The sequence below is a fragment of the Tachysurus vachellii genome, chromosome 3 (genome assembly GCF_030014155.1).
Source record: "Tachysurus vachellii isolate PV-2020 chromosome 3, HZAU_Pvac_v1, whole genome shotgun sequence".
NCBI classification, from domain to species: Eukaryota; Metazoa; Chordata; class Actinopteri; order Siluriformes; family Bagridae; genus Tachysurus; species Tachysurus vachellii.
Genome location: NC_083462.1, coordinates 6460649 through 6478148, shown reverse-complemented (window position 1 = coordinate 6478148; position 17500 = coordinate 6460649). Strand labels below are relative to the sequence as shown.

The 17500-nt window shown below is 39.2% G+C and overlaps 2 protein-coding genes across 3 annotated transcripts in view; both read left to right on the top strand.

The window, feature by feature from the left end:
• Positions 1 to 4040, top strand: part of bloc1s4 (biogenesis of lysosomal organelles complex-1, subunit 4, cappuccino) — a 5732-nt gene extending 1692 nt beyond the window's left edge. The window contains exons 2-5 of the mRNA XM_060865560.1: positions 177 to 248; positions 342 to 443; positions 531 to 665; positions 2547 to 4040. Of these exons, the coding sequence (XP_060721543.1) occupies positions 177 to 248; positions 342 to 443; positions 531 to 665; positions 2547 to 2642 (405 nt within the window). The 3' untranslated portion in view covers positions 2643 to 4040. The remainder of the gene's footprint in view (positions 1 to 176; positions 249 to 341; positions 444 to 530; positions 666 to 2546) is intronic.
• Positions 4041 to 4978: 938 nt separating this feature from the next.
• On the top strand, positions 4979 to 16692 carry asns (asparagine synthetase). Of its 2 annotated transcripts, none has more exons than XM_060865563.1 (12): positions 4979 to 5040; positions 6599 to 6854; positions 7327 to 7564; positions 7663 to 7851; positions 8004 to 8105; positions 8194 to 8321; positions 9228 to 9354; positions 10020 to 10126; positions 10232 to 10332; positions 11006 to 11087; positions 12871 to 13026; positions 14531 to 16692. In XM_060865563.1, exons 2-12 carry the CDS (start codon positions 6606 to 6608, stop codon positions 14741 to 14743), a joined length of 1692 nt encoding a protein of 563 aa, XP_060721546.1. In that variant the 5' UTR covers positions 4979 to 5040; positions 6599 to 6605; the 3' UTR covers positions 14744 to 16692. The 2 variants fall into 2 exon arrangements, with proteins under 2 accessions (XP_060721546.1, XP_060721547.1); XM_060865564.1 differs by having other exon boundaries at positions 4980 to 5052.
• Positions 16693 to 17500: the final 808 nt, after the last annotated feature.

Below are 17500 nucleotides of genomic sequence, written 5' to 3'. Positions count from 1 at the left end.
TAAGGTATATTCGTAGTAGTTGTATGGAAGTATAGTAGTACAATTACAGTTCATTTCAAGATCAAAGTAACGTATTGTTAGTGACATTAGACATGTTATGACTGGGAAGAACACCAGAGCTTTTACTTGCACTCTTTAGTGTATTTATGATTTGTCTGTTTCTGTATCCATCACAGATCTCCTGTCTGGAGAAGAGTCTGGAAGATATGCTTATTCGAGTAGACGAGTTTGTGGGGATGCTGGACATGGTGAGTTAACCAGTTAACTCTTAATAATTTAACAATCGTTACAGCGAAGCACGACATAAGTCATGAATAATGCTTTCTTTTCTTTTTTTACAGATTCGCAATGACACCTCTCAGATCGTGAACATCAGCCTGCCTCAGATTCATAAAAAAGCTGAGGACATGAGACAGATTTACAGGAAAATTGACAAGCTAGAGGTAGTCGTATGTTAAATAACAAAATGTCCCACAAGATCAGCTGATATCCAACAACGTGGCTCACACGTGTGTATTTTGTATCTCAAGGCTTTTGTGAAAATGGTCGCTGCCAATGTGAGTGTCATGGAGGAGCAAGTCATCGAGGCTGAAGGTGAAGCTCGGACGCTACCTGGTGCTTTCAAAAAGATTTTCCGAACGATGAACGTCTCTGGATTTTTAAATGTAAGTAACGTTAAAAAACATGGATGTGAATATCTAACAGCTTACATCCTGTAAACATTCATGTCAGTCACTAGAACATTTAACATTAAAGACTGAAGGGTTTCCTGATCCAACATAATTAAACGCTGCTGTTTCATTGTGGATTTAGTTGTTTTTTTTTAAACAAGTAACACTAACAAAGCTCATGAGAGTTGAAAAAAGTTTCCTGTTTGTTTCTTGCTTTCTTTTACATTCTTAGCAGTTATTTCAAAGAATAATAATAAGTTTCTCCAAACAGACATTGTTTAGATTCTAATTGTAAGCCGTTTTAAAGCTGGACATTTTTATTGGTTGTGTTTTGTTGAGTAATAAGTTACACACCTATAGGTGGCGGTAAAGCAACAAGGTTTCCCCCTACAGCAGCATGGAACAATGCAGATACACAAACATAACAGATTAATACGCAGACGTTTGTATGTTCACATGTCATGATAAATCTTTACTTTTTAACAAAACATGATGTTTGTGTTAATGCGATAAATGTTAACCCCCCCCCCCACCCCCAACATCATTTATGTGGCTCGATGAAGCAGCAGTCAGAAGGAAAGCTGTCCGTGTAAACAGACCCTCGTTTCTCAGATGTTTATCTCATTTTGATCATAGAAGCCTAGAACAGGGCATAGAAGCCTTTATTATCTATCGCCACATATACATTACAGCACAGTGGAATTCTTTTCTTCACATTCCCCAACCGAGGAGGTTGTGGTCCGAGTGCAGGGGCAGATATGATACAGCGCCCCTGGAGCAGGGAGGGTTGAGGGCCTTGCTCAAGGGCCCAGCAGTGGCAGCTTGGCTGTGCTGTGTTGGATCTCAAGCACAAATCCAGCTCCTGGGTGCAGAAGTCTCAGTTAAACCTACACTTATACTCAAGTTCAGGTTGCCAGATCTTAGAAAAACACAACCGAGAGAGTTAATTTTGTTTGTTTTCTTTTTGCATTTTTTTTTCTTCAAATTTACATTGATGGAAGGAGTCTCCAGTGTCAGGATGCCATCTTTTGGACGAAGGAGTTTGTGCTTTTAGGTTTTTACTGATTGTTTTTTGTTCCACAATTGAACGTAATGACAAACTGTTGTGATATATGAGGTGGAATGAAACACTTCAATAAGCGTTTATTAAAACATAATCATCTTCAGAGTGCTAAAAGTAACTTGGTAACACAAAAATAACATTTGTATTTATTTATATATACATTTATTTATTTATATATATTTTTGACCTTACGTTTTCAACGTGCGAAATTTCTTAAATCATTTATATATCATGAAGTTGACTAGCATTCGCACTGGATGCAAATTGTCCAGCGGTAGTCATGTACGTATATCGTATCATTAGCAGCCTACTAATTATACACAGTTAATTAAGGCATTTATAAGAGCTGAAATAACACTTGGCCAGAGGTGTAATATTTTATGTTGCACAAGATTTAGTTATCTCGCTTGAAAATATTTTTAAAATGTATGAATTTCACTTTAGAGCAGCACAACCGTGAGTCCTTTAGCTGTCTGTCCTCTTTCAGAGACTATTCTCACTTCCGATCATGACACGCCTCCTTATATAAAAAAAATATATATATATTTTTATAATTAGTTAAACTCGTTTGCTCTCTTGTGCTTCAGGTTCTGGTATAAAAACAGGACGATTCACTTCCTCGTTCAAGCTTGTGTAATATAATCAGCATGTTTTCTTTATCTCTTTGCACATCTTGTACAGTGTCTTTGTTTTCTGTGGTGGAGTCACACCCAGTCTCCGTGCCAAGAGTTTCCAGTTTTTCCAGATTTCACTGTAGATGTATTTTATAAACAGTGGCTATGATTTCATCCTGCTTTTATTTTTTTTTTCAGAAACCCTCCAGCCCCAAACGAGCACCGCAGCAGCACCAGGAGATTCCCTCCGTGTTCAGGACCGATGATTTCTTCCCCGCACAGCCAAAACCGTGATCACGGAAATCACCGTAGCGTCGATCTCACGCCGTTCTCACCAAAAAAAAAAAAGAAAAATAAAAGGTCCGAGACGCCCGCGCGCGTCCGACAGCAATATTAGAGCGGTGCTCGTGAAACGCCGATCACAACCGAGCACTATTTTAGCACACCGTTAGATGGCAGCTAGTTTTATAATGAATTTTTTTTTTTTTTAAAGGACTTTTGTTTAAAGTGCCTCTCCTGGAAACATTGCTGTTTTCACTCTCAAGAACGCAGTAGCATGCTCACAAATCGGCATGTGTCGATATCACGTATTCATGTAAAATCTTTCAGAAACGCGGCTGCAGGTTTTATGTATTAATGCATTTGTTCAAACGCATTATTGTTTCTATAGCAATGACTTAAACATAGTGTTGTACAACACGAGCCCAACGTTAAACTTGAAATACCTGAAACGCTCAACTCTGTAGCTAAATCAGGTTTGACTCCGCCCCCTTATCATTTTTTTTAATTTCGTTTTGTACTCCTTGTTTAACATTTCATCGTGCACGCAAGTGCTGTCTATAGTCACAACTCTCGAGCGAATCGATTCTCTTGAACGACTCCTTGAACCATCCGTTCTCAAATTACAAGAAAAGAATCAGAGATCGATTAATTACATCCCCTCCTCAAAGGTAGGAGGAGCTACATCTTGTCTGACTCCACCCACCTGTACACCTTATATCGCCATAGCGACAAATATCAAACGTCGGATCCTCTGTAAACGTAACAAAATAGATTAAAAATCCAATATAATCTTGGCACATGTTTAACCGACATGTAGATATATTAAAACATAATATTATTTAGTGTTATGAGATTTCAGTTTGAACCTGAAAGCCAGGAGTTTTGAGGGGTTAAGTCACATCTCCTCTAGTGAAGATATTTTGACCCTGTGTTTGTTTTGTGTTTTAAGTTAAATATTTCTATATCATGCAAATGATTATCGACACATGCCTAATACCAACAACAGAAGGAATTTCTGAGGTTTTTAATTAAGATCATGTACATTTTTATAATAGATTTTTTGATCTTGGATTTTTTTTGCCAGGATTTTTTTTTTGCACTAACATAACTAACATCACTGTAGCTTGAATCACCTTTATTTCAAGTATGTGTTTAGTAAAATATTGTCATTTTCTGGAGTTTGATCAAATGCCATGACTGCTTGGGCTTCATTTTTAGTTCCACTTTATCCACTTCAGGCCACAGGGAAAGAAATCTGTGGTCCTGTTCATTTTGAGTAAATAATCTCTTTTTTACACTGATGATTATGATTGTCAGCTAGCTTGATGTTTAAGTAGCTAATTTAATCAATTGATTTGTAAGGAATGTACATTTTATTTATAATAAAAAGCAAAATTATTGTCTAAAGGACAGACATCTTGAATGTTTGCATTTATATTAGTTCATTTGCAGACATTTTTCAACAAAAAAGTGACATTCTTCTTTCTATTTCTTTATGGATTTATTTGTTTAGTCCTGGTTTTAAATACATCACGTGGGCAAAGATCTACAAAAGTCACATCTTGTATTTACAGACAACATGATGCTTGTGTATAATGCTCAGGGAACTCTCTCTCTCTCTCTCTCTCTCTCTCTCTCTTTCTTTCATTTTCTACCGCTTATCCGGACTACCTCGGGTCACGGGGAGCCTGTGCCTATCTCAGGCGTCATTGGGCATCAAGGCAGGATACACCCTGGACGGAGTGCCAACCCATCACAGGGCACACACACACACCCATTCACTCACTACAGACAATTTTTCCAGAGATGCCAATCAACCTACCATGCATGTCTTTGGACCGGAGGAGGAAACCGGAGTACCCGGAGGAAACCGTGCCCCTTACACAGGGAACTGTTTGTATATAAACAGAATTGCAATGATGTGATCATGAAAACACACACACAAACTCACTCTCTCTCTCACTCTCTCTCTCTCACACACACACACACACACACACATATATATATATTTATAGTTATATAGTACTTTACTCAAGACAAAGATTTTACATTTTTGCAGGCAGAAATATTTAGTCACAAAATAAAGAAATGCTATTTGCTGTTTAAAAAAAACAAAACTTGTTCCCATAATCACAAGCTCATACTGGCTGTATAAGGTAAATGTTTTGTAGGTGGTGTGTGTTCTACTTATGCTCTGGTCCAAGATTCAAGAAATTATTTGTCATGAACAAAGTTATGTACAGTATGCGACTTGCAGTGAAATAAAATCGCCCCGCCCACTGGTATCGCCCCGCCCACTGGTCTATCGCGTGCGATGTAATCCACGGTTGAATTTCATCATTCGAGTTTCTGCAACTGTTGTGTCCGCTTCAGGCTTCCGTAGCGCAGCGTCATCCCTATCTCATCCAAGGTAAAACCAAAAGTATGCAGCCTTATAGTTATTTGAAAAAGCGCGATTAACTTTAAACTTTTGAGCTTTTATTTTACTTCAGTTGTGGTAACTTTCTTCCTCCAAACCCTTTTAATAAGGAAGAAAACGTGCGCGAGCGTTTCAGGTGCTCAAGCTGTCATTCTTAATTATAAACGTGCGCGAGCGGTGCCATCAATAATGTAAATATATCTCACTCAAATCTGTTCACTTAACTAAATAAAATAATTGTACTAGTATTAGTAACTTGCTTAATTTATTTTTGTTTATTTTTAACCCCTTTACTTTTACCCGTTTTTTTTTTTTAATAAACATTATACCTTGCTTACATATAATTGCTTATTATTGTCCTCCTGAAAGTGTTTGTACAATAATTAAATAAATAAATAAATAAATAAACGTATGTCAGTGCGCCGGTGGCTTAGTGGTTAGCACGTTCACCTCCAGGGTCGGGGTTCGATTCCCACCTCCACCTTGTGTGTGTGGAGTTTGCATGTTCTCCCCGTGCCTCGGGGGTTTCCTCCGGGTACTCCGGTTTCCTCCCCTGGTCCAAAGACATGCATGGTAGGTTGATTGGAATTTCTGGAAAATTGTCCGTAGTGTGTGATTGCGTGAGTGAATGAGAGTGTGTGTGTGTGTGCCCTGTGATGGGTTGGCACTCCGTCCAGGGTGTATCCTGCCTTGATGCCCAATGACGCCTGAGATAGGCACAGGCTCCCCGTGACCCGAGGTAGTTCGGATAAGCGGTAGAAGATGAATGAATGAATGAATGTCAGTGCGCTGCTTCCGGCTTTTTCAATTCTCGACTGAATCGATTCATTAGAACGACTCTTTGAACCATTGATTCAAACAACAAAAAAAAGAATCGACTCTTATTTTTAAACTGTTATTATTATTCCGTATTATTTTTCCTTCATGATATTATATTTTTTTTAATGTAACATAATAATAACAATGTATAATATGTTCTGGTAGAGATTAAACGTTTATTGTGAATGGTAAATATAATATATGATCTAAAACAGGCTGCATTTATGACATACTGTAGATTCATTAGCATTGAAATATAAAAATAGGATGAATAAAATAAAAAACCCTGTGTTATGATTTTTCTGACATGCTTTGGGATAACTTGAGTGGTACATTAAACGTATCGAAAATATCTTTTTTGTTTTATTCGGTTTTGTTCAAATGTATCGAATCAGTAAAATGACTCAATGGATTTCTCTTGTTGGTATTGAAAAGAATCGAGTTTGTAAGGAGTCATTCATCTTCAGTTTCATTTATAATAATAATAATAATAATAATAATAATAATAATAATAATTATTATTATTATTATTATTATTATTATATATTATTATTATTAAGTTTCTTCACACAGTACTGTGCACAATATGGATTGAGTCATATGATACAGGACCTGTTGGGACTACTCATGGCATCACATTAAAATTATAAGCCATGAGTTCTTCCAGACTGAAGACCTTAAATAGATGATATTTAATGATATACAATATGACATGATTTCCTCTCTACAGAAACAACATGTGTGGTATATGGGCCTTGTTTGGCAGTGATGATTGCCTGTTAACTCAGAGCAAAAGTTCCAAGAAGATCGCACACAGGGGTCCGGATGCTTTCCGTTTGGAAAATGTCAACGGTTTCACCAACTGCTGCTTCGGCTTCCACCGTTTGGCCATCGTGGACCAGCTGTACGGGATGCAGCCGCTACGCATTAAGCGTTTCCCTTACCTCTGGCTCTGTTATAACGGCGAAATCTACAACCACCATCGGGTGTGTATGAGATTATGATTCCTTTAATTGATTCAACCCTCTCTTTACTGAACACCAGATAAAATGGATTCTTAAAAATGACAGCTACAGGTATAAAGGTTTAACGTATATTTCTAGAGGCACAGCACCATGATTCGAGTGTTCTGTAAACAATTTCATGATCCAAGAAGATCTGTGTTTGTAGGAAAGCAAACCTGGAAAATCACTCATCCTGCATTCATTTGTTCAAATAGATTCAAAAGTGAAGACTTCAGATATTACACTGAGAATCTGATACCATCAAATATGGCTTGTGTCTATAGCTATTTTTCATATAACCGGTAAAAGATCCCGTAGTCGTCATGGTTACCAGAAATTTCTATTAAAATCTTCACACGCCATCGAACAGTTTGCTGAACATATCTGTAAGAAACAGTTAGTTTTCAGCTCTTTATATGTAATGTCTCTGATGCTTGATGTTCTTCTCCTAAAGCTGAAAAAGCACTTTGAGTTCGAGTACCAGACCAAAGTGGACGGAGAGATCATCCTCCACCTGTACGACCGCTTTGGCATTGAGAAGATGGCGTCGCTGCTGGACGGCGTGTTCGCATTCGTGCTGCTGGACACCGCCAACAGGAAGGTCTTCCTGGGGAGAGACACATACGGCGTCAGACCTTTATTCAAGATGCTGACTGAAGATGGCTTCCTCGCCGTGTGTTCAGAAGCCAAAGGTACTGAGAAGGAGTTTGTTCTGGGTTATGTGACTGTCTGTACTGGTCTGCTGAGAATAACCGAGCAATTTTCATTCGTTACATTCTTCATTCTGTAGGTCTGACTGAGATCGCAGACTCCATGTCGACCCCTAAGGTGAAGATCACCCCGTTCCTTCCAGGCCACTTCGAGGTGTTTGACCTGAAGCTTAACGGAAAGGTGGAGTCCATTGAGCTAGACCGGTTCCACCACTGCACACAAGAGCCCAAACATGCTGCCTACGATGGCATCAAGAACCTTGGCAAGGGTAAGAACGCAAGATGCCGGTCATGAATCACAGGACATAGAGTATCGCTTAATATATACCCATTTGAGACGGCCATTTTATTAGGAACGCTTCTACACCATGCTGTTCGTCTGATATCTCCTGGCTCACATGGTTCTGTGTCGTTTGTGTAGGTTTTGCTCCAGAGACGGTAAAGAGCAACATCAGGATCCTGTTTGAAAACGCTGTGAGGAAGCGCCTCATGGCTCACAGGAGGATCGGATGCCTTCTCTCAGGTAACAGACTTTACACTGTTGCTTTTTTCCTCCTCCTACAATTCCTTTCTGCAACTGAGGTCATTTTGGACACTCTCCTTGTTTCTAGGTGGTCTGGACTCCAGCCTTGTCGCTGCTACACTTGTTAAGCTAGCTAAAGAGGAGCAGCTGCAGTATCCCCTTCAGACCTTTTCTATCGGGACACAAGACAGTCCGGACATTTTGGCTGCACGGAAGGTCAGTAGAGTTGAATCGTTAACATGTTACAGGGATGATACTAACATGTCAGTATCGGATAGCAAAAGTGTCTTGCTTTAGATTTTAGCATTTATTTGCGAAAGACTAGCCAAGAGGGAATCTGACTGACATGGGAAGCAACCAATCACAGTTCAGTTTTGTTTAGCGTCACGTTTAGGGGCGTGACAATGTTAGGCAGTAAAAAAACAGATCGGCATTAGAGTATAGATCGTTCATTTGAGAAAGACCTGCAAATTAATGAGTCTGTGAATTTTACTTCATTTGGAAAATCCAGTGTTTACCTGATCCTCATAAGCATTCAGTGTCACTGTTGTAAACACGACGGCTTTGAGGGAAGTAGAGTGTCACGACGGCTTTGTTCCAGGTTGACCATTAAACATGGACGCACGTCTTCCAGAAATCCTGTAGAATCCAACCGAACAGATGACAAACTCCAGAAGTGTTTCCAATTTTGTGTTCAACTGTTGGTTCTTTTAAAGGGGCTTTTTACACCTGGTCACTTCATGCGTTTTCTGTGATCAGATAGCTACCCGATGGTACAAACCACTTCAGGAGGTGGTCTGGGACGCATTTCAGATGAAACTGGACAGGTGTAAATGCTGTTTTTTGTAGCAACCGCATACACCAAAGCGTGTCACATGTCAATTACCCCGGAAATGAGGTAAAATATATTAGCATTTTGGGCGGGAGTAGAAAGATCGGATCGATTCGCCGAGACGCGTTTATGTGGCCTAATGTAAATGGAAAAGTTTTAACAAATCAGAGAAAACACACGAAGTGACCAGGTGTAAAAAGGCCCAAAGAATCAAATCTAAACATAAATATTAGCTTTTAAGGTGTTTACATGTTTCTTTTCCTTCTTTCTTTTTAAATATGTTACTACAGGTTGCAGACCACATAGGCAGTGATCACCACGAGGTGAGTTTCACCCCAGAGGAAGGCATCCGCAGTCTGGAGGACGTTATTTACCACCTGGAGTGTTACGACATTACCACAGTGCGCGCGTCAGTTGGTAAGCCTGGACGATTCTGTCGTAATATTACCACTGATGCAATTTTAGCGTAACCAAAGGCTCATTTGTGCTGTGAGCGTCACACAGTCAAGCAGAACTGAAGGGATTGTAACTCAAACCGGAGCTTTCCTTATCCTGCGTTGTTCAGCAGGAAGATTAACCGTCTCTCATTCAATCTGCTCAGTGACCGCAACTGATTAGACTGCGTCTCAGCCGCATTCCTGTTTCCGTCTGATCTGGCCATGTGAATTTAATCGGAGTTCTTTGGAGCTAAGAAGAATTTCCTAAAACCTTGCCTTTGAAGCTGCACAGTTAAGAGTCTGTCTGAGTAACTACTCATTAGTGTAGGAATTCAGATTAGACCTGTGATTAGACATCGATTGCATTTAATAGAACTACTTTCTCTTGTTTTTTAGTGTCCACGAGGTTTTGCTCATCAGTCTGCGACGTCTTCTTCACGCTCCTAATGAAAAGCAGTGCCGCTTATACTACGTACATCATGTCTGATTTTGTATCTGATGCGTATTTTAACCTTCACCGTAGAAAACAAGTCATCATTTATAGATGGTTATAGAGAATATTAGTTTTATTATTTTAGCCGCTACATGGCACAAGTGATGCAAAACATTCACAAATGTGTTAAATTTCATGTCTGATGTTTCCAGGCATGTATCTGATCTCGAAATATATCCGAGAGAAGACGGACAGCGTGGTGATTTTCTCCGGCGAGGGATCTGACGAACTGACGCAGGGCTACATCTACTTCCATAAGGTACGATTCACTTCAGCGAGGGATTGCAGGCCTGTTACGGACGGGTCCTGTAGATCAGACTGAAAGCGTGTCTTCTTTTTGTAACCGTGTGGCGTTTCCGTTCAGGCTCCGTCGGCTAAAGCCGGAGCTGAGGAAAGCGTGCGTCTGCTGGAGGAGCTGTATCTGTTCGACGGGCTGAGAGCAGACAGGACCACGGCAGCACACGGGTGAGAAGACAGAGCAGTCACGCTCACAGATCCATCACACGTCGCTTGACTCACTTGTTATTTCCCACCTGTAACTAGGAACAAAACACAGAAATAATCCTTTGACTTGAAATTTCGCTTTGAGGTGATCGTTTCAGCCAACAGTTCTTCAACTGTTTACAACGTGATGTCAAATCAGCATGAACGCTCGCTCCGTAGTGTGACGTTTCTCTGCTTGATTTCTAAAAGAGATTGTAACATTATTGGCTTCAGAGAGGTTAATATACAGACACAGAATTTGGTTTTAGCGTTAATGTTGCTAAACAGTGTTAGCGTAGAGCGGAACCAGTAGCCACTCAGACCAGTAAATGCAGTTAAAGTATACATGTTTTGACAGAGCAAATAAAAGACCCGATTTCACGGAGGAGTCTATGTTTTGTCCCAACTTCACACATCCAACATTCCAGTGTGAAAAATGACATCATTACCACGTGTAAAGCTAACGCCAATTCATAATTAATTTCTCCACACTGCCCCCTGGTGGATTATTTTTAAACAGTAGCATGAGGTTTTTACTTGTCAAAAACCATATATTTATAGAAAAAATTAAGAGGAGATTATTCCGTTTTATTTATTTATTTTTTTAATATATTCTCCTTCCATTATTTGTGTGTTCTGTCTCTCGTCTCATCAGGTTGGAGCTGAGAGTTCCTTTCCTGGACCACAGGTTCACTGCCTACTACCTCTCTCTGCCTGAGGACATGAGGACACCCAAGGTTCACACTCTCTCTTCTTCAACCTACAAAAGGCTCACATTCAGAGCAGCAGCTGCCTCTAGTGGCCATAACCGCTTCATTCACGACTTTTAAACCAAAACAGGTTGCATCAGTATTAAGAATGCAGCGGTATTTATCTATTCAGCGTTAGGATATTTGTATGCAGGCAAGCAAGATAAACTCAGAATCTTAAGTCAAGTCATGAGGTTTTATTGACATTTGGATCACAGATAACTGATGAAGTAAATAGTGAAATGAAACGGCGTTGCTTACAGAACCCTGTTGCAACATAAAAGACACGAAATTACATAAAACAAATCAGAACTAAATGTAAAATACAAATCGTCGCTGTCGGGCCGAAACCTCCTATGTCCATATTTTTTCACATATTGATGCTATTGGTCAGTCTGTTATTTTGGTCATACTGTTATTTTTACAAGTTATTAACCAATCTAAAGTCTTGAAAATAGCTTGAGCACAAATCTCATAACTCCATTGGACACTTCAACTGTCTGAGAAATCTCTTAACTCCACCTCTTCTTCACTCCGTGGGAGAGCTGCGCGGCATATTTCTATTTTAGGAAGATGTATGTAACTACAGTCATTAGCTTTGGTTAACTATTAAAGCCTTGTCTCTTGTCAAAAGGCTCAACGTGACCGCAGACTTTATTAAACACTGCTGGCAGCAGCGACGTCTGTGTCCGTACCGTTCTTATCAATGACAGCATAATCTCGTATCTCCCTGCTCCCAAGTCATAAAGCTTGTATCTCCGATAAAACGTGTATTTAACGATACAATGTTTAATGACTCAAAAAAACACGGCGCTTTTTTAATTTCCTGAAAAATAATGGTTTTGCAGATACGAGGATTTCGCCCGACAGCGACGAGATATTCACATAGAGCTGTATTTGACAAATAAAAGTGCTTTCTTAAAGTCATTATGAAGAAACCATCGTGGCTTAATGCATTAAAAATAATATCTGCATCTTAAATTGCTCTTTTAATATCAATGTGTTAATACATTAAGCCGTGGTTAGTGTTTTCTTTATAACAGGTTTCTTTGTGGGGAGAAATGCTTACCATAATATCCAATTCAAGTCAATTCAATGTATTTGTGTAGCGATTTTAACAATTTCCCATTGTCTCAAAGCAGCTTTACAGAAGTATGGAAACAAAAGAAAGAGAAAAAAAGTAATTAAATATAATAATAATAATAATAATAATAATAATAATATACAATTAAAGTATAAAATTTATTAAAAAATTAATTTAAAAATATTAATGTAAATTTAAAATACTATATATCTATCCCTATCCCTAATGAGCAAGCCGGAGGCAAGGAAAAACTCCCTGAGATGATATGAGAAAGAAACCTTGAGAGGAACCAGACTCAGAAGGGAACCTCATGCTTTTGGGTGACACTCAACAGTAAATAGTGTAAATGTAAATAATGACCTTTCTACAACAGTTTATAATAGTGCAACTGAGAGCTCCTGAGGAAAATAATATTGTCTTTCTACTTGGATCACAGTGGTGTAGAGTTCAGGACGAGAGAAACGTGAGAGAGAAAGTTACACGTTACGTTTCAGAACGAACGTCCACCACACGAATCCCTGTGAACGAGTTGCTATGAAAATGCTATAGAATCGGACCGGATCTGAATCCGAATGAAATCAGTGAATAACTATATCGTTCCCTAAAGATGTCTAGATCACTACATCATCATCAGTGCATTGTTTTTACTTATCATCACGTCACATCACGTTTCTTTACTCCGCTCAGGACGGCGTGGAGAAGCATCTGCTGAGGGAAGCGTTCAAAGGACTGAATCTGATCCCAGACGAGATTCTGTGGAGACGTAAAGAGGCTTTCAGTGACGGTCTGATGTCCTTGAAGAAATCCTGGTACACGAGCCTACAGGAGCACATCGAGTCTAAGGTACAGAAGAACTGGTGGTTTATGTTGTTCTTGTTTTGCTGTTTACTTCCAGTTCGACTGTCGGGGTTCTTAACTTTTGCCATTTTTCCCCACACTGAAAGAATTAAAATCAACAACTGCTGAAATTCCTGACTGATTTGTACAAAGAAATACGCAGCTGTTTTTTTTTTTTCTCCCCTCAAATAAATAAAATTGAAAACAAAAAAATCAAATAAAACAGAATAATTAAAAAAAGCTGTGCAAAATTGCACAATTAAATCTAAAATAAATAAACTGAAATTCCTCTGAAGGACTTATTAAAATATGTATGTATTACACAATATAAAAATATATAAAAAATATATATAAACATAGTAAATGTTACAATCACAAACATGTTTTTCACTCTCACACTCACTCATTTTCTACCGCTTATCCGAACTACCTCGGGTCACGGGGAGCCTGTGCCTATCTCAGGCGTCATCGGGCATCAAGGCAGGATACACCCTGGACAGAGTGCCAACCTATCACAGGGCACACACACACACTCTCATTCACTCACACACTCACACACTACGGACAATTTTCCAGAGATGCCAATCAACCTACCATGCATGTCTTTGGACCGGGGGAGGAAACCGGAGTACCCGGAGGAAACCCCCGAGGCACGGGGAGAACATGCAAACTCCACACACACAAGGCGGAGATGGGAATCGAACCCCCAACCCTGGAGGTGTGAGGCGAACGTACTAACCACTAAGCCACCGTGACCCCCTGTTTTTAATTTTTTTTTTTATTTGTATTAAATATTTTAATTTTTTTGGAAAATAGTAGTTTTTGATTTGTTTATTAAATTCTGAAAAACTGTTTTGTTGGAACTGTTTTAGAAAATCAGCAAAAACATCTCAGCATATTTTTTTTGCCACATTGTTCTGGGATCTTAGCTAGAAACGCTTCAGGTTTGTAAATGTTACTGAACCCTTTTTGAGACACAAACCTTTACAGAGGTCACACTGTCACCGAAGCACAAGCTATTACTGAGTGTCTTACTGACAAGAGTTTAAGAAAGCGCTTAAAGAGAACATGATTTAATTTACTATGAGATAGTTCTAAAGCACTTCAGCGTCTCAGACTGCGGTCTACACAAGTCAGTGTTGGTTCCTGAAACTCATCTAATTAGAGATTATCGAATATTCATTTTGCCTCGATCTTCGAGGGCAGTGGTGGCTCAACTGGTTAAGGCTTTGGGTTGTTGATCGGAGGATCGGAGTTCAAGCCCCAGTACAAACTTCCCTGCTCCAGGGGTGCTGTATCATATCTGCCCCTGTACTCTGACCCCAACCTCCTCAGTTGGGGTATGTGAAGAAAAGAATTCCACTGTGCTGTAATGTATATGTGGTGATAATAAAGGCTTCTAGGCTTCTATCGTCGATATTTCGACAGCCAGACGAAATGTTACGCTTTAGCAGAATGTCGCACGTTTTAACAACCGTGTTTTTTTTGTTTGTCTGTTTTTCTCTTTTAGGTGAACGACTCTGACTTGGAGAACGCGGCGTCGTTGTTCCCCTACAACACGCCCACTACCAAAGAAGGCTTCTTCTTCAGGCAGATCTTTGAGAAACATTACCCTGGACGTGTAGAATGGACGCCGCATTACTGGATGCCTCGCTGGATCAAAGCTACCGATCCGTCCGCCAGAACGCTGTCCATTTACAAACAGGATAAAGATCAGCTTTAATCTGATAAAGTCTTTCTCACATAAACACCGGGGCCTGTTTTCATAAAGATGCTCCTAGTGACAAAGTCTAAAAAGTTTCCCCTTAAAGTTCTAATAAAAAGATATTAATTAGAAATAGAATTTCTTTTTTTTTAAAAGATATCTAGAAAAGTTATTCATAAAGTACCTTAACCCTTAAGAGCTCTAAAAGCCAAATAATGCCAGAGGAGAAAATGGCCGAAAGGCAAAGAGGGAGAAGAGATGTGTTGTATACAATATTTAATAACAATAGTGAGTTAATAAGACGCTACAGATTAGATCGTGTAGGGATTATTTTTAATTGTTTACATTTACATTTATAACATTTATTACATGCAGATGTTAGAACATCTCTAATATGATCTCGGTCACCAACGTAATCTCTACATGATATAACCTCAGATACATTAACATAGAGACAAAGTGAAGTCTTATAATAGACCAGAGTTTAAAAGTGATCAGTGCCTTTTCTAACAAAACTGAACGTTTAAAATCTTTCTGATGTCAGGAATAACGCACTCAGGGACCTTCTGTTACAGGAAAATAATCCACATGATGTCCCTGCTGATTATTTTCCAGTCCCAGCACTTCTCAGTGTGTTTTATTCCTCTGATATAGATATTCTTCTTCCTGTCAGCACTGACAACTATAAAGAAGTGAAAGATAAGAAATGACAAAGAAAAACATCAGAAGTTTTTGTTATTTCTGAAAGTTCAGACACTGGAGACTCAAAAGGTTTTAACAGTAAACTTCATTTTTTTTCTCCGTCTATCTTTTTCTCTCTTTCTTTCTCTTGTGCACTCTCTCTCTCTCTCTCTCTCTCTCTCTCTCTCTCTCTCTCTCTCTCTCTCTCTCTCTCTCTTTCGATCTCTTGTGCTTTCTCTTTCTCTCTGTTTCTCTTTCTTTTGCTCTCTCTCTCTCTTTCTCTCTCTCTTTCTCTCTCTTGTGCTCTCTCTCTTTCGATCTCTTGTGCTCTCTCTCTCTCTCTCTTTCTCTCTCTCTCATGCTTTCTCTCTCTCTTTCTCTCTTGTGCTCTCTCTTTCGATCTCTTGTGCTCTCTCTCTCTCTCTCTCTCTCTCTCTCTCTCTCTCTCTCTCTCTCTCTTGTTCTCTCTCTCTCTCTCTCATTTTTCATCTCTTGTGCTCTCTCTTTCTCTCTCTTGTGCTTTTTCTCTCTCTCCTCTTGTGCGCTCTCTTTCTCTCTCTCTCTCTCGTGCTCTCTCTTTCTCTCTTGTGCTCTTTCTCTCTCTCTTTCTCTTGTGCGCTCTCTCTCTCGTGCTCTCTCTTTCTCTCTCTTGTGCTCTTTCTCTCTCTCCTTCTCTTGTGTGCTCTCTTTCTCATGCTCTCTCTTTCTCAAGCCAAAAGAACCCTTTAGATTTACAACTTTTTTTCTACTAAATAATCCTTTCCAACACTTATTTGTTTTACCTTTTTATTTTTTTATTTATTTGACCCATTTTAGTTTTAACGACCTTCTTCAAGCTGCCTAGTAATGTGTACGAATATCTTAAAGCAGTAAATCCAGAGCTCTTGTCCTTGTTGTTTATAACCCCATGGTCTTGTCATGGTCAAGCTCTCCAAAATGTTAAAAAAAGTGTTTTATTTTGATTTAGTAATGCTCATAATGTTCAGGGCAAGATAACGATCCAGCATTTTCACCATGTGCGAAAAGACAAATTATTTTTTTCTTCAGTATTTTATTTTCTTCAGTTTTTCTCATTTCTAGCATTCTACTGTCCTCTACATTATAACGCCTGCTCTTCTTTTACACCGTCCTGTGTTTGTGTTTAATGACAAGAAATTTATAGTGTAACTAAATGAGCTTAATTGTTGGTACTGTAGCTGTTGATTCTGCACAAATTACTACATTAATGCTGTAATAGGAGGGGAAAATTCTAATTATTAACAAATAAAAAAAAATTTGGTTTCATATGCGGTCGTCTTATTTCTGTGAAACTGCCAGGTTAATTTTGGTTGCTATGGGAACTTGTGTTAAGTAGTTGCATGGAGTTCACCTGTTAACTCCAGTTAACATTAAAGTTTACAGTTAATGTTAACACCTGTTCACTGTTAATCAATTAAAGAGTCACGTGATCTCAATGTAGACACACCTGTAAAAACTGGAAAGGTCTCTAACAGTCTCTCTCTCTCTCTCTCTCTCTCTCTCTCTCTCTCTCTTATTTTGTTAACAGAATTTGTGGTGCGTGTGTCTGTGTCTGTGTGTCTGTGTGTGCACACACACTGTGCCTGTGTGTGTCTGCGTGTGTGTGTCTGTGTGTGTGTGTGTGTGTGTGTCTGTGTGTGTCTGCGTGTGTGTGTGTCTGTGTGTGTGTCTGTGTGTGTGTCTGTGTGTGTGTCTGTGTGTGTGTGTCTGTGTGTGTCTGTGTGTGTGTGTCTGTGTGTGTGTCTGTGTGTGTGTGTGTGTGTGTGTCTGTGTGTGTGTGTGTGTCTGTGTGTGTGTGTCTGTGTGTGTGTCTGTGTGTGTGTCTGTGTGTGTCTGTGTGTGTCTGTGTGTGTCTGTGCACACACACAATATGTGTTTGTGTCCCTTACAGAAAGAATTCACACGTGTAATATAATTCTGTACACACGACACTTCTCACCTCATCTATCACCCTTTTTGTTTGTCTTTTTGAAATATGTTGTGTATTTTTATTTCGTGTGTGTGTTTGTCTTTTAACATACTATAGCTTTCCAGCTCATTAGCTCTTATGTCATTAGCTCTTATATCATCAAATTT